We start from the raw sequence: 24,352 nt of genomic DNA on the forward strand, positions 1-24,352 counted from the left end.
CCAAGATTGACCCCACCTCCTCCAGCAAGCTAGGTGAGCAGAAGGGGCTTCACTGCAAGGCTCCGTGATGGGATACCCACAAGCCAGGGTACCACGAGCCTTATGCTGCAAGTCTTCCCGTTTCATTACAGCAGTAACAGCCCTGCCACTTCTGTAGCACGAATTACATGCCAGGCTGCTCTGCACACTTCACGTGGATGTTAATTCACTTAATCCTACAGCAGCCCTGAGGCTGTTGTCATTCCCATTTCACAGAAGAGAAAACTGAGGCCAGAGAGGTTAAGTCACCTGCCAAGTCACATAGCTAGTAGGCAATGGAGCCAGGATATGAACCCAGACCCAGGCTGTCTGCCTCCATAGTCTGTGCCCTCCTCTCTCTCTACCTACCTATCATTTATCTCAGTGCCCCAGAAACCCTGAACCCCGCTGAGGTCTTTGGATTTCTGAAATTTGCAGATAGCTGAAGATTCACATGTTTCTTTTTAAATGACCAAAATGCTCAGTTTTAACTCTGAATGGGAAATCTCTCCAAGCTCCTTCGTCTTTTTCCTGCCATCTAAAATAGAGCATGCCACAGATAACTTAACCTTCTGAAGTGTGGACATTCCAATGTTTGTTTCCAGCCTATGGAGGACATGCAGAGGAAACAGCTGCACTTGCTAGGAGTTGGATAAGAACGAGGTGCTGATCAGAGGCTGGTAGAAACTAGGCAGGAGCTTAAGAGTGAAGACTGTAAGGCACCGATGTGGGCTGCTGTGTGGCTTTCACAGCCAGCACCCTGGTTCTCTGGGACGCGTGAGGCTGCCAGATCACCTGGTTCTGGAGCAAACCATCAGCTCTGGAATCTCTCTGCCCTTTTCTTCCTCTCCTTTCCCCTCCCGCTCTCCTAACTTCCTCCATCTATCTGCACCCCCTTGAGGTTCACAGCTGATAGCTAAGAGTCCTCTGACCACCAAAGCCTCCCTCTGAACCAATGACCTCCTCGGCCCCGGTCCCTGTCCTGCACCATCTGCCCATCCCCGGCCTCCGGCTTCCCCTCCCTGGACTGCTGGCTCTGCCAGCTGACGGCGCTTTCAGAACCGGCGCAAGCGAGCTCTTTCACCCACTGCCAGGGGTCCCAGGGCCGGATTCCACAAGCTCTGGTGGCCCTGCCCCCACCCCCTCCCCTCCAACCATGGCAGGTCCTCACTGGTTCACACTCTGTGAATGTGTCCCCAGCTAGATGTGAGTCCCCTTGCAGCAGGAACCAGCTTGAAGGCCTCATCTAACCCACACCTCCTCCAGGGTCGCACCCAGATCCTCCCCACACTGTCTCCCTTCCTGGGGCTCCCTGAGTCCAGAGCCCATATTCTGTAGTCTGAGGCTCTTTCTCAGGTAGGTCTGGGAAGCTTTCTCTCCAGCCAGAAGGGGGTGCTTTCTAGGGGCAGGGGCATTTGCCTTCCCCCCCCCCCCCCGCCGTCCTCCTACTCCCCTCCCCCAGCACGAGCCTCCCTTCCTCTCCCATCCCAACTCTTCCAGACTTCCCCCACCCCTCCAACCTACGCTGACACCCGCCTTGAACTTGGGGCCCTCCCTACAAGTTCAAGTTCTGCAAGCTGCTTTGTGTGGACGTTATTTCTGTTCTCCTTAAAGACACAAGGAGCCTTCGAGCGTAGAACCTCTAGGCTCAGTCCCATCAGCATGGTGTGCGGCTGAGCCCCACAGGGACTCCCAGCCCCCTGCCCCTCACCCCTCCACAGTGAGCCTACACACTGTCCTACTGGGGCTACCCCGGAACCCGAATTCCCAGATTACAGAGCACCCAGACGGCATAACTGCAGGACTTTGGAGATCAATCTGGTCCAAACCAGACTCCTGACAAATGGTGAAATGAAGCTCCAGAGACAGAAAGTGACTGCCCTGGACCACACTGCAGCCCCTGGCACAGGAACCTGGGCTGATCTGTGGTCAGACAGCCTCAGGGCCTTCAGGCATCTGTTTTCAGGCTCAGCTCAAAGACAAGGGAGCTGGAAGGAGGGTCCTGCCCGGCAACCAGTGTGTCCTGGTATTTCAATGGCATGACACAAGGGGAGGTGACCACGGTGAAAAGAGGCTAACTACTGGCACGGCTGGAGGAACACAGCCTTCTTGTTCGTGCCTCATGCGATGCTGCACATGGCTTTGGTCTGGCTCCAACCCACTCTCAGCCTGTCTCCACCCCATTTCCAGGCTCACCGCAGACTTTGCAGCACCCATGCCTTTGCTCCTGCTGTTCTCCCAGCCTCAAATGCCCATCTCCCCATCTCTACATGCTGGAGGGGAGTCCTCATCCTTCAGGACCCCACAGATTTCCCCGAGGACCCCACTTCCAGCACCATGAGCTCGCCCTTATATGCAGCGCGCTTCTATAGGGATCTAGGTTCACATCTCACTGCTTCCCATGGCCTGCTCGCACAGCGCACCGAAGTCAGGGAGGATGGAGACAACAGTGGGAGATCCTCCCGCCCGATGGGAGGCTGGAGTGGGGACTGGCCACACAGGGTCAGCTCTAGAGAGCAGGGCACAGGGGTGGGGGTAGCTGAAGCTGCTTGGAGATGGAGAGAAGGTATGTGAAAGAGTTCAGAGCTAGACTCATGGGTTGGTACAAAGTATGAGGTAGGGGGTGGGGCAGGAAGCAGATGGTGGGGACTGTGTTTAAGGCCAGTGGTAGGGGCTGTCATATGTGTTGGTCAGACCAGCAATGACCTGCAGCTGTGTGTGTGTGTGTGTGTGTGTGTGTGTGTGTGTGTGTGTGTGTGTGTGTGTGTGTGTGTGTGTGTGTGTAGCAGGGTTTAGAGACCTCTGAGCCACAGGCCAGAGTGATACAGGGCACTGACTACGAGGTGAGGGCAGGTCAGCCTGAAGCCAGTGGGGTGACAGAGCAGTAAGGGCCATTGGGCACAGCTCTCTGCTCTGGGCCTGGGACAGGCAATGCTGGACTCTTGGACCCACTGCTTGTGGCCCTGACCTGACTGATGTGGTGCTGGAAGGCATCAATGGGGGGAGGAGGGAGGGGGCAGGGCAGGCTCCAGGGCCACAGCCCAGTGAGGGGACCATCTGGCAGAGGCAGGCTGATGGGCCATCGTCCACCCACACTTCACCAATGGGCCCAGGCGTGACTTGGAGCTGCAGCAGCTGCAGCATGGCTGCAGGAGTGAGCAGGGGGCCTCACCGTGCACCCTCTGGGTTCCTGCAGCTTCATCCTCATGGGCCCAGGGAGGTGATGACACAGGTCTCAGGAGCTGCCTGGTGCATGTGAACTAAGATAATGCCTCACATACAACTTTGGAGAGGGTGACAAACTGGTGAGGGGAGGGCTGTGTGCACGGTGAGAAAGCCGCAGGTGACTGCTGGAGTCTGGAAGGCAGACTTGAGCTAGTCTGATCCTCACACCCCTCTAGGGAATGATCATCACTTTACAGGTGAGGACACCAAGGCTGAGAGACGAGGGGCTGAGCTGGGAGTCAGACCCAGAAGGGTTTGCTTCAAAAACCAGCCTTTCAACCATCCAGGCTCTGGGGCCTGTTCGGGGCCTGTCTGACCACAGGGCTTTGGACCAGCAGACCCCCGGGTCCTTTCCAGGACTAGCCCGCATCCCACAGGTCTGGGAGAGTCTGCCGCAGGGGCTACGAGCCAGGATATGGAAACCACTGGAACCCTCTGGCCACGTGGGCTACATGGGCACGTGTGGTGGCCTCACTGGCAGGCTGACCCTTTTCACGGGGTAGAGAGACAGGACCCCATGAAACCGAGCTCTGTGAGCATCCCTGCATCCCCGGGCGTGGATTTGTTATCCAGCTCCTGCAGGGCTCCGGACTCTGGAATGGGAGGACCCAGATTCTTTACGAGGTTCCAGCCTCCCGAGGCCCACTGGCCTTGCTGCCCTGTTCACACCAGGGCCTCCAGATGTGGCTTTCCAGGATCCCCTTCTTTCACTAGGCCTACACTGGGGCACTCCATCCCCTCACCTGCCCATGGAGTCCTGCCCTGGGAGCTCCAGCTGACTCTCTTTCTCACCTGGAAAGTACAACCTCTGTCCCTGATGAACTGGTATCCCCACTCCCGCCCACCACCCCAGCCACGACCATTCATATTTCTCCCCTTCCTTGCCACTGGACAAATGCTGCCCATCGAGGGAGGGGAGATTCTTGGACCCTGCCTGCTCCGGGACCCCACCTTCCTGACCACCCTCCACCTGGGTTTACAGAGCTGCCCGTGACAGTGCACCTCCGCGCTTGGATTGGAGAGCGCTGCCTCTCACCGTCCCGCAGCTCCTCTCACCCTCAACACAATGCAGATGTGGTCACCTTGCCAACGGAACACCCCTGCCAAAGGCCCCTTTGGGGAGAGAAGGGGGGAAGAGGCGTAGGAGCCCCGCTGGCAGACTCACCTTCTCTCTGTTGCTGGGGGATCATTGGAGGTGGCTGAGGAAAGGCCTGGCTTATCTGACCATAGGCAGCAGGGTAGGCGGCTGCTGGAGGGCCAAAGAGAAGAGGCAAGAGCAAGAGACGGTGACAGTGACACGGAGAGAGACAGGGTGAGAGGCAGGAAGAAAGAGAGAAATTTCAGTGTTGAGCAGTAAAAGCAGACCAGCGAAAAAATGCATTTTTAAGATAAAGCCAGTTTTCAGCAGTAATGAAGGAGAAGCGGCAAAGGGAAGACTAGAAGATGTGTATGTGCACTGGTGTGTGTGTGTGTGTACGTGTGTGCACGCGCACGCTGGTGTGTGCATGGGGGAGGCGAGTTTAATCTGCAATGGACAACCCACGTGTGGATAATAACGGATAATCAAAAACATCAGAATGCCCTGGAGAGGATCGCCCCACACCGCCTGGAACCCACAAGGTTCCCCCTTCTCTGAGCCACGACTGACTCCGGCCACATACCCTCAGTCTCGCTCAGATGGCGCCTGTGTGGGAGACGGGAGCCCCCCTAGGTGTGAGCTTGGCCTCTGGGACCCTGCCAGCGGGTGGTTCCCCAGGGGCAGAGGGCTGAGTTGAACAAATCTGATGCTTTCTATATTCAACTGGAAAGGGCCAGAGGTGGGACAGGAGCGGCTAGCCCCCTCCTCCGCCTGGCCTGGCTCCCAAAGGGGCTCAGGGGCGCTCAGCAGGTGAAGGAGAGAGCTTCCCCTGGACTCCAGATGTGAGAAGCCCGCTTTATCCAGGTCCCCATGGTGCCAGGAAGCTCCGTCACCCTCAGGGGAGACATTGCTGGCTCCTAAACACAGCAAGGAGGGACCCCGACCAGGCCAGACAGCAGGACACTGGCTGGGCGGGGATGACTGTGGTGTGTGTGTGTGTGTGTGTGTGTGTGTGTGTGTGTGTGTGTGTGTGTGTGTGTGTGTGTGTGTGTGTGTGTGTGTGTTGTGTGTTGTGTGTTGCTGAGCCTGGGGGAAGGAGAGAAGCGTGGCTGACAGCTGGCCTTGGGCTTCCTACGGTAGCTCATCACCTTCCCATTCAGTGACCCAAGGCCATCTGCTCGCCTCTCCTCTTTTCTACCTCTGGCTGCCTATCCTCCCTTGTTCCCTGTCCTCCTTGCTCGGGCCCCACTCCTGTTGCCTGTGTATGGCTGGTGGGGGGCAGGGATGGAAACTGCTTCCCTTCCCTCAAACCCAGGCATCAGTGCTTTCTGAGCCAGTGACACCTAGCTCCGGCCTCACCCCAGTGCTGCTGGGAGGCTTGGTGCTCCTGGACAAGCCAGCCCTGGCAGCACCACGGAGGAGGGAAATCTGGCCTCAAAGATGAGTCACTTCACAGCAAGGTTAAAGCTTAGCCTGGCTCACCAACTCATCGCACGTTCGGACCACCCACCACTGCCGTGTTGGGTTAGGGTTAGGTAAGCTCTGCCTGAAGGCCAAGGGGCACCTGCAGAGGGGGAGGGAGCCCGGCGGGGGTTGGGGGGGGGTCTCTGTCAGTATAACACTCCCTCCTTCTACCACAGCTCCTGGCCAGTCCTGCCCTGCTCCCCCCTCCCTCACAGTGCTAGGCCCAGGCCTGGCTGGGTAGGGGGCACTGGTGCCCAGGCATGGGGAGGTGCATACAGCCGGGGGACCACCGAGGGGACGCGTGGATACTAACGACCTGCATACTGCTGCACTCCGGCGTAGGCCTGCTGCAGGGGGTCCGCGGCGGTGGGGCTCTGCGCTGCAGGGGAGCCAAGGGGGCAGAGGTCAGCGATGCCTACCCAAACCAGCTCCTCTCCCACCACACCCCTGGAGATGAGGCTGTAGCTGCACTGCCTCCCCAGCCACTGTGGTCTCTGTCCTGGGGCAGGGCAACTGAGGCAGGAACCCTGAAAGGGGGTTCCCCTTTCCTCAGCCTGGGGCCCTTAGTAGGGTGGAAAGCTGTTTCCCCTGGCTGGGGGATGCAGCCTGCCGCTGGCTTGGGTCAGGGGTGAGAGGTGTGGTTCATGCAGAAGGCTGGGAAGGGCAGGGAAGGAGACACCAGAGAAGGGCTTGACCATGAGGGGCTTGTGGGGAGACACCTGAGGGACCTGGCCCTGGAGAAGGGCTGTGGGAAAGCGGGCAAGGGTGCTAGAGGCTATCAGGAGGCTGGTTTCCTCCTCACTTATCCCTAGCAGGACTCAGGGGCAGAGCCCAGCTAGGCAAAAGAAAGGGCATGGAGGCCTCATCCTGCCATTCTTCCTGGGCCACCCATGCCTACTCAAACACAGGGACCCCCTCCCAAATTCTTAGGGAGTTTGCACGAGGCACAGAGGTCTTTCATTCCTGGGCATGCCCTTAGTAGAACTGACCACACAAATAGATCTGCCCCACGGTGCCCACAGACACCAAAGAACAAGAAGACCAAGGACCTTCTAACACCTGATCTCATGAGTGGGACATCTGCTGCCCAGTGCGCGGGGGCCCTTGGGCTGATACTTTGGCAAGCAACCCAGAGAAGCTGGACTTCTTGGTTCACTTCTGTTGCCTTTGTTGTGTCTGCAGATGTGGTGGGCAGAAGCCTGGCTGCAGCACGGACCAGTGGTGGGCACTGCCTTTGGTGATCAAGGGCAGTGATGACTGAAGTGGGAGTGGGCTGGCCTTGGGGGCCCAGGGAGATGGGTGGGGACAGATCCAGCCTCAGTACATTTGAGGCAAGCTGGTGAACACAGGGAGGCAGAAAGGAAACCATCCAGGCTTATCGGCCTGGTGACCCAGGCCAGCGAAGCTAAACGGCAGTGCCAGGCTTTGGGGCCTGCAGACCAAGAAGAATCCCCAAATTTCCCTTCTGAGCTCTCTTCCCTGAACCTCTCAGTAACATTACACTAGAACGATAGCTCCTGGGTCTCTGAGGGACAAGGGAAAGTCCTGGGGCAGAGGTCCTTAGAGATCATGTGGATGGTAGCAGGTGAGCTGGGCCCAGGAGGGCACTGCCCAGAGTGGGGAGCTGAAGATGGGTAAGGATGCGGGCTCCTTCCCGCCTGGGGTTGCCCAGGACAAAACCCTATCCCTTGATTTCCCCCACGGTGGACACTGGAGCCCCCAGTGGTGAGGCAGCAGTAGTGGTGGGGTTTGGCAGGTGGCCTACTGCTCCCTCCGCCTGACTCTTCCACCAGCCTGAGCTCCCTGGAGGGAGAGCCACATCTTGCTTGTCCTCTTGGGCTACCCAGCTGCTCAGCCACAGAACGCCTTTATGCCAATTAGAAAAAAGATGTCTCTCCTCTGGGCAGAGTTGCGGTACCCTGTGCAGAATATAACCTGCACGACTTCTGTGGCAGCTCCCCCAGCACAGCGCCAGGATCGTAGCAAGTGCTCAGCAAATACCGTGACATGGGCGAGAAATAACCAGTCCCTACCATTTGTGAGAGCCACCCCTTCAGGGGCGTTTTGTGGCAGTAAAAGCCACACTGTGTGCTTCCAGCATGATCCCGATGTGTAAAGGGGAGAGCAGAGATGCTACCTGGGGCTAGGACGTGGAGAAAGGCTTTCTGAGACCCCTCTCTACTTAGCTGCTTAACGACCTCATTAGTAACTGCCAAAGAACGAGCACTTTGAAGGATCTCGCTCGTTACAGCAGCTCCAAACTCTGCATTTAAAGATGGGAAATTCATTTTTTTAATGTACTACTTTTTTCCTTCCCTTCCCTCCATCCCTCCCTCCTGCTCTGGCAGGGGACTGTTTATGGGATGTGACAGATTGTTACAAATGGGGGAGAGAAACATTTCCAAATTCCACGAGGGAAATAGCTCACAGATGCTGGTAGGGGTGGGGAAGGACCAGGTTTGTCAAAATCCAGAGACCCAGATGGGCTTGTGGGCAGGCGAGGGAGGGGGTGGTGAAACCACCCAGATGTGCTGGGGACTGTATCTCCCAGCCCATGAGCCTGCGCGAGGAGAAGCCCAAGAACCTGAGATAGGGGGGCTCTCTCCCACCTCCAGCTTGCCAAGCCCCTCCCAGCCTGGAGCCTTCACCATTAAGCAACACTCCAAATCCCCCTCCAGGCCCTGTCACTTCAGTCTCTAGGCTTCCCTGGTCTGTTCGCTATGCAGTGAAGGGTGAGTTGTGGGAAAAGCACTGAGATGGGATCATGAACAACTCCAAGTTCAAAGTCAGGAAATTCTCCTCTATTTCTCTCTGGCACACTCAGCTTCTACTCTGCTGCTGGTACAACTTTTATATTCTATGGATGCCTGGGCCTCACTCCAGTGAAATCAGAATCTCTGGGCTTCTGTGGTTTTACGAAGCCACACAGTAGATTCTGATGGGCGACCAGAGTGGGAAGCACTACTCTGCCCCCCAAGGCTGACCTCCTCTGCCCTAGTTGGGCCAACCTCCTTACCCACCCTGCCCCTGCCAGGACAGCCCCTCCACAGCAGCGTGCTCCTTGCTCATCCGCACTTAATGTTTGATCTGAGCGCCTCCACAGGAGGCTCTGTTGGGCCTCCTCAGCCTACAGAATGAAAGAACTCTCCCTTCATTGGAATCCTTAGGCATCTCAAATCAGAGAACGCTCACTCTTGACCAAAGTCTACTCTGCCTTATTGCCTCATTATTCTGTTGATGCATGTTATGTTCCTGACTGGATTTTGACCTCCCAGGAGATAGGCCCATGTCCTGCCCTCCTTCTGGGCCACCCCCCTTTCACCTTTCATAGACTGGGCACTTACTAGTACTTATGGGGACTCTGTGACCTCATCACCTGCCCTCCAGCAAGGACAGCATTCTCCTCGTTGCTATTACACTGCCTCTTGCCAGTCTACTCTAGGGCTTTGGGCCCAGCTTCCCAGCTCCAGTCCTCAAGACCAGGGAGATGAGCTGCTTAAAGTCAACTGGACACTCTTACCACAGGAGAACTGCTAAATTTTAGAGGAACAAAGTTAATCAGGAACAGGCCTCCTGGATCTTCTTGTGTGCCAGAATTCATGAAGGTAGGACCCAGGAACTGTCCAAAGTTCTGACCGCGGCTGCACCAAGGGACCGAACTGGTATGTACTAGTCAGACTGCCAATCTATATACCTCCACTTCCTTCCCCAAAGAGGCTTTTCCTATTTAATACTAAATATGATTATTCTTTTAGCTTCTATCCCCTCACTTCTTTTGGGTCAAATTCACTCTCAAGTAATTTGCAGCTATTAGCCTCTCTCTAGATGAGCTGGACACCTCATCTATTCTCCTTTCCCCTGAGGGAGCCCCAGGAATGGGGTTTTTTCTCACCCATCAGACTGACAAACCCCCAGGGATCTGTCTTCTCTTCCATCAGGAGCTCCCTGAAGGAAGGCAGGAGGCTGGCTTTCCCTGATCACATTTGGGGTTCCACCAAGGAACAGAGGGCAGGGAGCCACACATTCCCTGTTATAACGGCAAGGGCATGGACAGAATCGATGAGGAGTGTGTTGCATGGGGAAGGAAGGGCTGCCACATGTTCTTACCTGGGTAGGGGTGAATGCCATTGGCAAACACAGCTTCTGCAGCAGGTTGCCCATTGGCCTGTGGGGGGAGGCCAGTGAAGCCGTTCACCCCAATGGGGGACGGGATGCTAGGCACGGCTGGTGCAGTGATGCCCGGAGGGGTGCTGCCACCTGGTTCCAGAGGTGAAGATGGGTGGAGAAGGGAGGCAAACAGAACAAAGGTGATGAAGGCCAACCCATGGAGCTCCACCCTGCTGGCTCCAAGGACCTGGGGATGGGCTTGGACCTCACACATCAACTCAATCCTATCTGTGAATCAGGCCTTGGGTTATCATCTCCCTATATGTAATGAGTCTACTTATCCCAACTATATCTATACGTCAGAGTCCAAATCTCACCTACCCCACAAAGACTTCTCTTACCACTGACTGCTTGACCTTGGACCAGCAGCACATAGACCTCTAAGTGCCCTTGACTTTGACCACACTTGGTCTTCTTTTAGTCTTTTTCAATGATTCGTGCTCACCCCAGTTAAGTCAGGATGGACTGGTCTTTGTCTAGCCACCAAGGGGTTTCTAAGCTATGGCTCTGCTCTCTGCTATCCTAATTGGATCACTGAGGGGCTGATTTGCCTCCCTATGAGTAAGTCTTGATACTCAGGTGGAGGAGGTCTTAACTGTGGTGTTCCCTTGCATTGAGGGAGAAAGGCCTTTGCAGAGTCCAGACTCAGCCCTATTCCCACAGAAAGTAGACAGCCTGGCCTCCTCCTCTTAGGACAGTGGTAATGCTCATTGTGGCAGGGGTAAAGCTGGGGTCAGGTGACAATATGTTGTGCCCTCCCTACACCAGGTGGATGGAAACCAAGGTGTGGATGGCATGGTGATTGTACTGAGGCCCCAGAGGCTGGAAAGGCCTTCTTCTTCATGTAGGAAGCAGGGTGTCTCTGTGGATAAGGACCTGAGGCCATCAGGAGTGTCCCTAGATCGGGGATCAGAGCTTTGGGGTGGCGTTCAAGTTGGGTCTAGAGATGGCACAGTCTTTTATAGCTTTTAGCTGGGAAAGGAATAGCTCCTGGATGTCAGGAAGGCTGCTGCTATGGCCTGAGTGCAGATAGCGAAGGGAACTTGGTGAATGAGCGCTCAGCCCTTGGGGCTAGACAGGGATTCTTAACTTGGAAACTACTGCATCTGTAGCCACACATTCCTTGTAGGGAGCTGTCCTGTGCATCGCAGGATGTTTAGCAGCACCCCTGGTCTCTACCCACCAGATTACAGTAGCACCGCCCCCCTTCAGCTGTGACAACCAAAAATGTCCAGGACATTGCCAGATATTTGGGAGGGAGGGGCAAAATTGCCCTGGTTGAGAATCATTGAACTGGGCAATAGCCAGGATCCAATTAAAAACATGCTTTGTAAGCGGAGCTGTTTCCAACCCCTCTGTCCTTTAGTAACTCTTACAGTTCTCTCTTGCTTCTTGTGAAGCTGTCTTGGAAAAAGTCAGTGAATCTAGGTTGGGTTAAAGGGAAATGAATAAATGGGGTTCCTTCTGTGCTAGGGCCAGGGGTCACAGGATGGGCAGGGCTCTTTCCCTTTCAAACCTCAAAGGGAGATGTGTTCATGTCAATTTCTTTCCAGATATCTACACCAGAGATCAACATGAATTGCTTCCTGATATGGCTAAACAATTTGAGTGAAATTCTCACCACTCTGAAATCATATCACAGACATCAGGGGTCCACATCCCATCTTCCCATGGGTCCTCAGGAATTAGAACACTTTTGAGACACACTGCCCAAGGATAAGGCCTGCATTGGGCCCAGACACTATGTGCTCTTGACACAGGATGGTCCATTGGTAGCCAAAATTGGCCAAACAAAAGGTACCGATGTGGGTCCAGCTGCTTTCCTGCCAGGCCAGGCCCTGTGTTGGTACCTGCCCACTTACCTGAGGTTGGGGTCATGGGTGCGGCCGCCAGGCCATTCATGTTGAGGGCCGCCATCTGCTGCATCTGGGCGGCGGCGAAGGCAGCCATGGGGTTCAGGTAACCACCCTGTGCGACTGACGCCATTAGTGCCGCTTGCTGCTGCATCAGCTGGGGCAGAGGGAGTGCAAAAAATATCATGCGCTTCCAGGGGGGGCGACCCTCCCCACCAAAGGGTTCAGCTCCCAGACACCAGCCTCCTAGGCCCTGCACCCCAGGGAGCTCAGACACATCTCCCGACCCCCACCCCCAGGGAGCCCTGATGCCTTCCCCATACCTGCCCTAGCTCTCAGTGGCTGTTAGAGACCACCCCCCTCCCGCCCCCCAAGAGAAAACTGTGTTCAAAAGTAATAGTAAGGTCCTTGGCACTCTAAAGTTGTAGAAGGTGGGGGAAGGGGACTGGCTCCATGGGCACCAGTCAGTCCTGTCGTTCATGGAGATGTGACATCCAAGGCTCTAGAGATGTGTTGGATGAGCCTCTGTAGAACTAAGTTGGAATGGGTGTCTGTTCAAAATGGTCCTAACTTGGAGTCTGTAGGGTGGAAGCTACAGGAGAATCACAAATAAAACCTCAGGCACCCCAAGGTTCTCACAGAGCTGAGTGGGGATGGGGGAGGTTGCTGAAAGTGGCCAAGTTTGGACCCTGCTGAACAAGTGAGGGGAGTTTGTATTTTTAGAAGCAGAACCCTGGCCTACCTTAGTGCCACCCATGTGGGGCTACAGGTCTGAGAGGCAGCTGAGGGGAGATGCTGGCAGAGCCCGCCCCAGTGTGGAAGAAAGAAGTTGATGGGCCGGGGCCTGAGCTGGGGCCTGAGAGGACTACAGAGGAGGTGTAGGGGATGAGGGCTTGGGGCACCTCGAAGGACCCCTGCCAGGAGTAACCAGAAGGCCTGAGGACACCCTTCCATGATCGGTGGCGGGGGTGGTGTGGTGTCAGCAGGACACTGAACCTCTCTCCCTGTTCCAGTCAGTGCTTCCTAGGATTTGCGAAGACCTGCGGCCCCCAGCCCCGCCCTGCTGTGCCCTCACTTACTGCCTGTGCGTAGGCACCGTAGGCCCCGAACGGGATGGCCATGGGGTTGAACATGCCCATTTGGCCAGCCATCTGCTGCATTCGCCGCATTGTGCGCTCCTTGTCGGTGTCGGCGAACTTGACCACCAGACTGGATGAGGCTCCCTGCAGCCAGGACTGTGCGTGAGGCCCACCAGCCCTAACCGCCTCTGCTCCCTGGCCTGGGCCCACCCAGTCCTCTCCACAGGGTGCTATGGGGGCGGGGTAGGTGGCACGGTGACAAGCACGAACCCTTCGTCCAGGGGTCTGGAGTCTTAACCCCCCACCCCCACCTCAGGCTTTTTCTATCTGGGTGACCTTGGGCCACTTTCTTAACATCTCTGGGCCTCAATGTCCTTGTCTTAGAAGTGCGGATATTGGCAGTGCCTTGCGGTCTCATGGGGAGGCTGTGAGCACCGCAAGCGTTTGGCATCCTGTGGCCGAGCGCGCGAGGGCTGTCGGGGCCCCGCGGATGCGTGGGGTGGCCGGGATGTCTCTGTCCCTCATTGCCCCGTTCCCTCCCCCCTCCCAACTCCCCCGGGGCGGCCGCACTCACCGGCATGGTCTGGCTGCCGTGCAGAGCGTTGATGGCGGCTTGCGCCTCGGCGTGGGAGGAGTACTTCACAAAGGCGCACCCTGGGGGGACGGGAGAGGCTGAGCCACGGCGCCAGGGCCCAGAGGAAGGTCAGAGAAGCGGAGGACTGAAAGACGGGGCACGGGAGGGGCCGAGGGGAGAGGGCGCCTCCCAGAAGAAAGCAGAGTGAGACACAGAAAGAGTGAGAGAGAACCGACAAACTCAGAGCCACACAAGGAGGCAGAGAAAGACCGGGACCGGCCAGAGTCTTCCAAGGACCCTTAAGTGGCCCCGTCCCCCGCGACTTGCATCGCGGCCTTTCCATCCCCGCAGGCCCAAGCGCCTCGCCCCTTCCAAGCAGCCTTACCCCGCTTGCCCGACGGGGCCAGCCCCAGACGGCTCGGGACTCTGCCGTCAGGCTGGCAGGAGACCCGCGGCCCCGCCCCGCCCCGCCCACCTGCTCGCCCCACCCACTCCCCGCCCCGCCCCCACGCACCCTTGCTGTTGCCGTCTGGCCCGCGCAGAATGGTACACTCCTCGATGTTCCCGAAGGCCTCAAAGAGGCGGCGCACATCGTCCTCAGACTGCTGCTTGTTGAGCATGCCCACAAAGAGTTTTCTATCTTCTGGAACAAAATTAGGAGATGCTTACCCGGGCCGGGGGCCCGGCTGCGCGGGGTCGGGCCCGGGGGGAGGGCACGGCCGGAGGTGGAAGGGTTACGGAGGGGAAGGGTAGGAGCTGGGTAGGGGGCGGGAAGGGGGCGCACAGCAGGAGGGGGAGGGAAAACAAAGAGAGGGAGGCGGGTGGGGCACCGCTAGAAGGGGAGGAAGGACGCGGGGTGAGGGGGTTACGGGGAGAGGAGGGCAAGGCCAGAGGGGGAGGGGAGGTAGGAGGGGTTGGGTCTAAGAGGGGGCAGGATTGCAGCGACTCTGCCCCTTCCTGCCTAGAGAGCAGACCTCACACTGAGGGGCAGGGCCACTGGCAGGCACCGGCACACAGGTCGTATGGGCAGCCCTACGTTCTCTTCCTCCTTCCTCTTAGACACAAACTATCTTCCTCAGCCACTTTCACCCCCAGATACCAAAATTAATTTACAACTGGCAAGTCTGCCACAGGGCCTTTGCATATGCTGTTCTCTCTGCCTGGAGTGTCCTCCACATCACAAAGTTGAATCCTCTAATGCTAGGTCTCAGTTTAAATATTGCTTTCTCATCAAAGCCCCTCCTTCCACTTCTTTATTCTCTGTCTCAGCCTTTCCCATGGTCCAAAATTCAAAGGACAAGTATTAACTACTTTGCCTGAGTAGTAGGTTTCTGTCTAGCTCCCCATCCCTCAATCTATGCTCCCTGAGGCAAGAGGCCAGGCCTCTGCTGGAGCAGTGGTAGCAGGCACATAGTAGGCCTGCAGGACTGAGCTACGGAATGAATGAATGAATGCCCTATGTCAGTCCCAGGAGCACACCTCCTTTCTGCCTCACATGTTCTTACCTCCATCTGGTGCTCCCTCCTCTTGCCCCTTCCTATTCATGCTGCGAAATTCAGCCCTGGGCACTTTGAAGGGCCTGTTTCTGAAGACTGGGCTCCCTCAGTAGCCTCCCCCCAACGCTTGTGTTGAGTACCAAATGGTTTGTTGACAGCACTCAGATGTGTGCTTAGGGTGACAGGGATCCCGTTAGGCTGTGTGGATTTGTAGTAGCTTGTGACTGCAAAAAGATTTCCCATCCCACAAGCTCTTACTGCAGTGTGACTTTCACTCCTCCCAGGGAGGTGGGGTCTAAGTTCCCTCCCCTTGAATCTGGGCGGGGCTGTGACTGCTCTAACCAATAAAGAATGGCAGAAGTGACACGAGCTGCTTTCAAAGGCTCGGTCATAAAAAAGGATCAGCTTCCACTCTCAGCTTTCTCTTTTGGGCATGGTTGCTCTGTGGAAGCCAGCCACCATGCTGTGAAGAACCCCAACTAGCTCATACCGGGAGTCCACACGGAAAGGAACCCAGGCCTCCAGCTGACAGCCAGCATCAGCCACCAGACATGGAGCAAATGAGTCCTGAGATGATTCCAGGCCCCAGCCTGTGAGTCTTCCAGCTGAGGCCCAGACATCCTGCAGCAGAGACGACTGTCCAAGCTGTGCCAAACTGTCTCTGTCCAAGCTGTGCCCCGTCTGAATTCCTGACCACAGAATCCATGAGCAGAATAAATGGTTGTTTTATACCACTCCGTTTGGGGTTAAGTTGTTAGGCAGCCATAGCTGCTGGAACAGGGTCCCCGTGGTGGCAGACACCCTCTAGATGCTTGTTGACTCTTCAATAACTGACACACACAGCCAAGACTGCAGAAATACCCACCCCAAAATTGCAAATGGCCTTGTGTTCACGGTTTCCACAGAATGCAAGGGCACTCCAGGACCATGTCCTCCTGGATTCAGGGTGGTTGGTACCTCCTGCACCAGAGCACCCCCCGTCACTCACACGGCCAGGAGAGTTCACATAGAGACGAGGGGCTGACCAGAGGTCTGGAGCGAAGCGGAGGAAACCTCCAGGCCCTGCCCTGCTTCACAAGCCACCGCAGAGTCCTCCTCAGGAAGGCCTGACCACCGCCCTGCTGGTACCACCAGCCTGGAGCACTCAGCACTGGGCAAGCTCTCAGCGATGAGGTGCCCCTTCCATGCCCACGGGGTATCATTGTCAGTTCCTGTGACCAATGTTGCGTCAGGGCACGCCAGCCTGGACCTCCAACATGGGTGGGCTTCAGCCAAAGCTCTGGGCCCGGAGCCTGCCCTAGCCTGGGCGCTCCGCCTGACGGCTCAGGCGCTGGCAGGGCTGGGCACGCCCCTGCCCCATCTCCAGGCATCCGCAACTCCAAGCTCTGGGCTGGGGGAAGCAGAGACTGGGAGAGCAAGCGGAAGGAAGACAGAGGGAGTGGAAGGGGTGAAACTTCCTCCTGAGGAGGGACAGGAGGAGATAGGGTTCGAAGCAGAAAGGGAGGGGAAATGGCGGAGACAGAGGGAAAAGAACTAGAAACAAAGAGAAGAGAGAGGGCTTCCCTGGTGGTGCAGTGGTTGAGAGTCCGCCTGCCAATGCAGGGGATACGGGTTCGTGCCCCGGTCCGAGAGGACCCCAGATGCCGCGGAGTGGCTGGGACCGTGAGCCGTGGATGCTGGGCCTGCGCGTCTGGAGCCTGTGCTCCGCAGCAGGAGGGGCCACAGCAGTGAGAGGCCCGAGTACCGCAAAAAAAAAAAAAAGAGCAGAGAGAAGAGCCAGGCAGAAGGAGAGGGCAGAGACAGAGGCGAGAGGGCCGAGGGCTTATGTTTAACTCCCAGAAGCACAGCAGCATTTACATGAAGTGAATCGAGTTTGGAAGCCTTCAGTAGAGCCTTGAAATTCTGCTCCCCAGGTCGGCCAGGTGCTCCCCCTCCCCCAGCCCCTTTTAAAGGCTCCAATTAAATGGGATTTCCAGGAAGACAAAGAAGTGAAAACCTGCCCCCTGCTCATCCCTGACGCTCCTGGTCAAACATCTCCTCCCAGGAAGGAACTAGGAAAGGAAGAGAAGGCGGGTCCTGCACCGAGCCTGGTTTAGATGCTGGAGCCGCAGCTCCTGCCTCTCTCCTGACGTCTGAACATATTCCTCTCGTTTCATTATGACAGCTTTCTGATTACATTAAAATTCATCCCCACGTGCCTTCCTATCCAGCCACTTCCCTTTTGCCAGAGTTTTTTTGTTTGTTTGTTTGTTTGTTTTTTCTAATTCCTTCTTCCACTCCCTGAAATCACCCCTTACTGCCAATTCTCAGTTCTCCGTTCTAGGCCCTTCCTGTTTGAGGACTTTCCCAATGTGGAGGGGGCCAGGCTCCCGCTCTTCCTGCCTGTCCGGACTTCCCCAGGGAAACTACAACTAGCCTTACCTGTCTGGAAGGCTGCCAGAAACCAGATAAACCTGGCTCCAGACTCACTTCGTCCAGGTGATCTGGATCGACCCCACCCAACACAAAGGTTTATTTGTTTCTAGGATGCTCTTTATTTCCAGTTGGCTTTGGTACTGGGTGAGTGATTCTAAGGCCTTTCAGACCAGGGAGTGGAAGGACTCAGTCTGAGGGTGGATCTCCTCCTTCGGCCCGGGCCCACTGGCTCACACCCCAGCTCTGCTGCCTTCCAGCTGCATACCTGTTCGCCCCCTCAGGTTTTTCGGTCTCTAAAATGGGAATAACTCAGCCCTCCTCATGTGGTGGACAATAGGCTCCCAGGAGATGCTGCAGGACAGAGCCTGGCCAGCAGTAACAACAACAGCGATGACCATGACCTGGGGTTCTCTATCCAGGAGGAAGAGGAAATGGAGCTCCCTGCCCTGACTGGAGGGGACAGAGGTCACAGGGAGGGAGAGGCCAGAGGATCCACATCTGGGGGAGGAGCACTTGAAGTGACAGTTTGGACTGGACTCAGGCTGTAGCTGCTCAGCTGAGATGGACAACCTCTCCTTGTGTTCCCACCCCCCATGCCCTCCTTCCCCCGGCCACTTTCCCAAGGCTCTGTCCCCAAGCTGTGTCAGATGACCAGTGACACCATTTGGCTGGTGTCTTGGATCTTATGCCAACCTAGCGAGAGTCTCAGAGAATGACTCCATTTCCCCAGCCACTTCCCACCCGCTCCATCATGGACACAGACCCCGATTTCCTGGGACACGCTGAGCAGTCCCTGCCCCCAGCCCTCCTGCCTGAGTGACGCAGGGTCCCTGGCTGATGGTGGGGCTATGATGCTCTCACTGGCCCCCATGAACCCTCAGCCTGAGCCCGTTTTATGGCTGTGGGGCTGTCGCTGCTCCTCTGAGGAGATGTTCAGGCAGGTATTGCTGGGACTGGGACACGCAGGCCACCTTGATGGGAGGTGAAGGACAGACCTCAGGGTCAGGGGGAAAATGGGCTGAAGACATCCCTGAGTGGGAGGTCGCTGAGACCGCATGGGAGCAGTCTCCCTCAGAGATGCAGGAGGCCAGTCTGCAGCCCAGTATCTGCCTCTTGACAGAGCCCAGCTTGGGGCAGGCAGGCGGCTCCATTAAGCTCAACTTCTGACTTCCTGGGCTGAGCCCAGTGGCTGGCACAGGAAAGCTTTGACCTGCTGGGGGATGGGCAAATACCCCAAATCTCTGCCCTTGGGTTTTCACATGGGCTCCTCCTGGCCCAGGGGCCGATCAAGGGGCTCATGCTCCCGCAGTGATTCAACAACTGTTTGCTGAGCAACTTCTCTGTGCCAGACACTGTTCCATGCACTGCTTCTACAGCAGGAAACAAGAGAGGTGAGTCAGCTCACTGGAGCTGACTTCCGGATGGGGACAGAGGCCGTCCACAATATATAAGTTCCAGAACAAGACAAAGGCCCACAGGGCTGCGACAGAGTGGCCCCCAGAGCTGGTGTGCCCTCCCCAGCAGTAACAAGGCGGCAGAATGGCAGAGCTGGGCTGGACCCTGGAAAACACCAAGGCTCCCACCTTTTTTAGATGAGGAGGTCGGGGCAGCTGGGGCCGGGACTAAACCCAGGTTCTTGGAGTCTCTTGAATTACTAATCCTGACCCCCTTGCTGCTGCCTTCCTGCTCTTTTAAGCTATGAGTGCCTGTGTCTGCAGGGGTGAGGGAGCACCTGGGGTTCCAGGAGGCAGGGGTGTGACACCCCAGAAGGTTGGCACTAGTCCCAGCCCTTCCTGAACCAGAGCGGGCAACTCAGCTCTCTGTGCCCAGATGTCATGCTCTCACTGCGGGGGGAGTGGGCACAGTTTATCTTCCTCCCCCTCCCCAGGAGCTGTGGGAGGGGGAAGCCAATAAAATAACGGATGGGAAAAGTACCAAGTTCTGTCAGGTGCACGTGTTTACAACCACCTGAGGAGGGAATGGAACAGAGCCCCTGGCATCCCGCCTCTGGTCACTCCTGCAGCAAGCATTGACTGAGCACTGACTGTGTGCCTGGGACTCGGCTGATCAGAGAGTCTGAGATGAGTCTTGGGGGCCCTTCTGGTTTTCCTCTTTGGGCAAGTGTGTGTGGGGGGGATGCTTGGCTCTCAGATCCCTGGAGAATCCAGTCTTTGGCCCCAGAGCCTCTGCCACGGAGCCCCCCATGAGAGAGGACAGCCAGGCAATAGCTCTGGACTGCAGGTCTGTAGGGGCCAGTTGGGGAAGGGGGCAGTGGCAACACTCTGAAGGCTTCCAGGAGGAGGTGGCCTGGCGTCAGGGTCAGGGGCTCCAGACCCACAACAGGATTTAAGCAAAAGCTAAGAGATGGGAGGGCTGTTCTTTTCACTTGCTCCCAAGTGGTCCCTGCCTGGGGGTTCACGGGGAGCTGGACTTTGCTTTCCCAACTCCCTCTTGCCTGCCGTAACCCCCACCAACACACACACATCTCCCAGTCCTCTGACCTCGGGAGTATTCTTCATTCTCCCAGAACCTCAATCTAATTCTGAGTTTCAGTTTCCCAACCTATTAGCACTGGGGGACACCTCCGGGAAGATTTAAGTGCAGATGAAAAGGCAGAGGAGTCTAGTTGCCAGAATCTCATGCTTCCTCCAGCCCCTCCAGTTGGGAGACAGACTCCTCTCTTGTTCACTTGGAACGTCTGGGCAGAACGGGACTCTGGCTGGAAGGATTTGCATTTTAAAAGGAGAGACCAGAAAACAGAGAAGCAACACACTGACAGCTAGTTGAGGACAGGCCCCTCTTGGGGTATATCAGGGTGGTACCTCGGAGCCCCCAGACGTGTGTGCGGGGAGCACTCTGCTGGCTGTGCAGGATGAGTGGGGCCCCGAGGGGGGAGGAGGTGGGTGGCAGCAGCACCACGTGACTTGCCAAATGCCAGCACCCTGGCGCTAATGCTCAAATTCCGGTTTAATTTTCAAAACTTGATTCGCTCATTGCCATTGGCATTAAACAATATTTCACACTTAAGGATAGACGACTGCTGGGGCGCCGTGGATGAATGTTCAGATGGCTGATGCCTTTATGGCCGCAGTAGATTTTTACTGTTCTCTTCCCTCCAGCTGCCGAGGGAGGGTTTGTGGGGGGACCTGAGCTGGGAGAACCGGGGGGCCAGGGGCCGGGGTGGGGAATAAGTGGTTTTGAGTTCTGTGGCTGGTGGGGCAGCCAGAGGGGTTGCTAGGAGACCAGGAGGGCCTGGCTGGGGGTGGGGGGTGGGGGTATGTAGGGCCAGACCTGTAGGAGACACTCTGATAGGGCCCTGGAGGCTCAAGGGCAGCAGTTTGGGGAGTGAGAAGAAACTTCCAGACACTCCCAGTGACTGAGCCAGAGGACTCTCTCCTGCTCTTGAGCCTTTGGCCCCGGGAGTGGGCAGAGCAGGGCCAGAACCCAGAGCCCCGGGTACCCATACACCTGCCCCTCAGCTGCTGGCAGAGGCCATGCCAGACCCTCAGCATCTCGTGGCCTCTTTACTGTGGGACCAGGGGACTTGCCGGACCGCCTTCTGGATCCCAGGACCATCTGCTCTCCCTGGGGAGTGATTTTATGCCCAAAGGGCCACAGGTAGTGAGTCTTAGGGGGAAAAACCTGTTCCTTCTCCCTAACTTCACCCATAGATGAGGAAGGACCTTGAATCGAAGGCACACAGACTTGACAGGAGGGGCGGGGCCGGGGCGTCTTGCAGAGAGTAACTGAGGCGCTTTGTCAAATCCTGGTTGACTGGGCCCCCTTAGGCAAGTCACATACCCTCCCTGGGCCTCCAGTTCCTCATCTGTAAGAGGGGAGAATAATCACACCCACCTCATAGGGCTGCTGGGAGATGAAATTAGTTAAGGTACCTGAGGATTTTAGCCCAGAGCCTGGCACAAATGCTCAATAAATGCAGCTCTGCACGAGTTACAGCCAGGACTACTGCTCACCCGCAGCAGTGGCAGCTGGTGGGATGGGGATGCCCACCCTACCCCTTGGGTGTGGAGAGGACCCCAGGGACACTGAACAGTCATCTGCCAGGGGTCAGCCTGGAAGCTGGGCTTTCCTTTGCCTCCCCTGACCAAATGGCAGCATTTGGGGGCCCTCTGAGATGCTCCCCAACACCCTCCACGTGGTCTGCCTGGATTAATCCACAACGAGGGACGTTTCCCCCGAAGTTACACTGAGACCCCTCTGTGCCCTTTCCATGCATTCTCCGTGTCCTGACCCGCCAAGCACCCTGGCTCCTAAGGGACAAGAAGGTGTCAAACTGGTCATCTGAACTGAAATCTGTGCCACTTTCAAGGTCGCTGACCCCCCACCCTGAGTCCAGAGGCCTCCTCTTCCCCCTCCCGGCCAGCCCTGAGGTGGGCAGCACACAGTCCCACACCTGCCTTTCAAACAGGGGAGCAGCGGGTAGGGCTGGGGGTCTGCACCCCCTCTTCTCCTGCCTGGGGACCCACAACTGCCCGCTCTCCTGCTGGTGCGGGAGTTTCCAGCCTCGCCATCCACAACAAGGTTAAGGGCCTGGATTGGGGTCCCTCTGCAGCCATGTGCCCGTGTCACTGCCCTCCTGAGACGGGCCAGGCCTGGGAGAGCTCTCCACGTGAAGTGCGCCAGTAAGGAGCCGAGCGAGGCCCCCCTTTGTCCCCACAACTCACACTGTGCCAGAGCCAGGGCCAGGGGAGCAGCTGGGCGGGAGCCGCCTCCCAAGGTTAAAGCCTTCCTGCCTGGGAAGAAGACTGAAGGAGACATCAAACCAGATTAAAGGCTGCTGGGGATGGGGCGGTGAGAAGGGCCAAGATGGGGCTCCCACTCCCCTGGGGATGAAAATGAGGCCCCTCAGCCGCTCCGGCCCCCAGGGCAGGCCGTGCCAGGCCTTGATCTGGCCAGCTCCCTCCAGACGGTCTCTGTTTGATGTCGGGGTGGGAGAATGCAGGGCACACCCAGTCTCCCCCACTCGCATTCTTTCAGCCAGCTCTGCCTTCTAAATGCTTCGGGGTAGGGCCCAGGCCGTGAGAGTCCCTTCCTCACTGTCTCCCGCCATCCACCCAGGCCCCTGCTGGCTGCTCTCCACAGGGCAGCCACAGGAGTCAGCTACAACCCGAGGCACATCCTGTCTATCTCCTGCTCAGACCCCGCAGGTGCTCCCGTCTTACTGAGCACAAGCCTTGTGAGGGGCTGCACAGGCACCCCACACTCTGACTCCCCCGATCCCGCCATCCCTCTGCTCAGAAACGTAGGTCTTGTGAAGTCTCAGGAATACTCCATGCATGGCCTGCCCCAGGGCAGGGCACTGCGTGTGCACTGCCGTTCCTCCTCTTGTCTCCAAGATCATGTCCTTGGCATCTGCAGGACACTGAACTCCAGGATTCCTCAGAAACTGGGAAGTGAGTGTCTCCTGGAGATGAGTGGGCAGCGGCCATGCTGCAGGCACAGAGCCTGCCGTGATGAGCTCTGGGGGTGTGGGGTGTCTAGAAGTCTTGAGCCAGGCCCTAGGGGCTGCACATGCAGGGTTTGCCAGGTAGAAAGGCACAGGGCAGGCATCCCAGGTCAGGGAGCATGGCATGTGCAAAGGCAGGGAGTGTGACAGGCACGTGGGACATGGAGTCACAGTGACACATCCCCCCCTCCCTCCTTCCTCTTCCCCACCCACCATATTCTCAACAATTCCCTCAGGGTCCCAGCCTGCACCCTCACCGCTGGCCACTGGAAGCCTAGCTTGGGACTCGGACCCTGCGTCCATACTCACTGCCTACCATGTCCTCTCTTGGCTCAGACTGGCTCCTAAGTCATAGCACACAGGGGTTCTCCTGTGGTCCAACTGGACTCCCAGGCCCACCCCCCTCAATGTCACCCTGGTGTCTTCTTCATGACAAGAGCCAGTGGACCGAGCTCCCACATCACAGAGCCTCTGCTGCCCCCAGACAGCTCTGGTCAGACTGGCTCCCTCTCCAGGGCTGTGTGGTGCCCCTGCCCGAGGGAGACCACAGCTCTGACCACACCCACTCCTCCATGAGGTGGTTATAACCACCACAATACTAATAATCAGAATGGTTCTCATTTATCAAATATTTACCATGACGCCCGTACTGAAATAAGCCCTTTGCAAGTATAACGGATATTTTATTCTTTCCACCGTACAGATGAGGAAACTGAGGCTCAGAGAAGTTAACTATCTTTCCCAAGAAGACATAGCCAGTCACTGGGGAAGCCAGGACTCAGACCCAGGGGGTCTGAATGGAGCTGAGCTCTCGGGTCACCCTCCTTCCTGGTGGAAGACAGTGCTACCTGGAGATTGCTCTCTCTCTTCACTCTCCACCCCTCCATGTCTGCACAGACAGCTGACAAAGGCCTAATAACCCCATTGCTCTGCATGGGCCAGGGCTTCTGTCCAGAGCCCGGAAGAGGGGCCTGGTGGGGCCCTGCTTAGCTCAGACGGAGCAGGCTCCGGTGGTTCCTGACTGCCCAACGACCCGCAGACGTGCCTCACAGCCCCTCCTCAGTTTCACTCGCCCTTCTGCCCAGAGCACGGCTGGCTTGAAGTCTCCTGGGTGACCAAAGATGTTAAGCTCTGTCCTGATGAGTCCCCAGGCCTTCCTCTGCCTGGGATCTAGGCTGCAAGGTCCTCTCCCCTCACCACACAGAGAATCGGACCTGCTGGCAGAATCCCCTGGACTCACAGTCCACACCCCTCCAGCCCCGGGTACCTGCCCAGGGCAGAGGTGTGGCTCTGTGCCCTCGGGGGCTTGCAGCATGACCGGGGAGGCCGAACCAGAAGACTGTCACCACCCCGGGGCGCCACGAATGGTCCCTGCACCCTCTTCTCTTGTGCTTTTCGAGTTGATGGGCAGGCGTGGGAGCCCTGAGTTAGGCAAGAGCTAAGCCCTGGAGGCGCAGCATGGGTGAGGGGCCCGGAGGCCATACCCACATCCCTCGCGACCTCCTTCTCTGGCCTT

At 57.1% G+C, this 24,352-nt stretch overlaps 1 protein-coding gene across 1 annotated transcript in view; it reads right to left on the reverse strand.

Annotated features, from left to right (window-relative positions):
• CELF4 (CUGBP Elav-like family member 4) overlaps positions 1-24,352 on the reverse strand; it is a 299,649-nt gene that overhangs the window by 16,634 nt on the left and 258,663 nt on the right. The window contains exons 4-10 of the mRNA XM_073789894.1: positions 13,973-14,101; positions 13,459-13,538; positions 12,885-13,028; positions 11,815-11,962; positions 9,893-10,042; positions 6,102-6,164; positions 4,307-4,489 (exon numbers count right to left, since the gene is read on the reverse strand). Of these exons, the coding sequence (XP_073645995.1) occupies positions 4,307-4,489; positions 6,102-6,164; positions 9,893-10,042; positions 11,815-11,962; positions 12,885-13,028; positions 13,459-13,538; positions 13,973-14,101 (897 nt within the window). The remainder of the gene's footprint in view (positions 1-4,306; positions 4,490-6,101; positions 6,165-9,892; positions 10,043-11,814; positions 11,963-12,884; positions 13,029-13,458; positions 13,539-13,972; positions 14,102-24,352) is intronic.

Source organism: Tursiops truncatus, chromosome 13, assembly GCF_011762595.2.
Source record: "Tursiops truncatus isolate mTurTru1 chromosome 13, mTurTru1.mat.Y, whole genome shotgun sequence".
NCBI lineage: Eukaryota > Metazoa > Chordata > Mammalia > Artiodactyla > Delphinidae > Tursiops > Tursiops truncatus.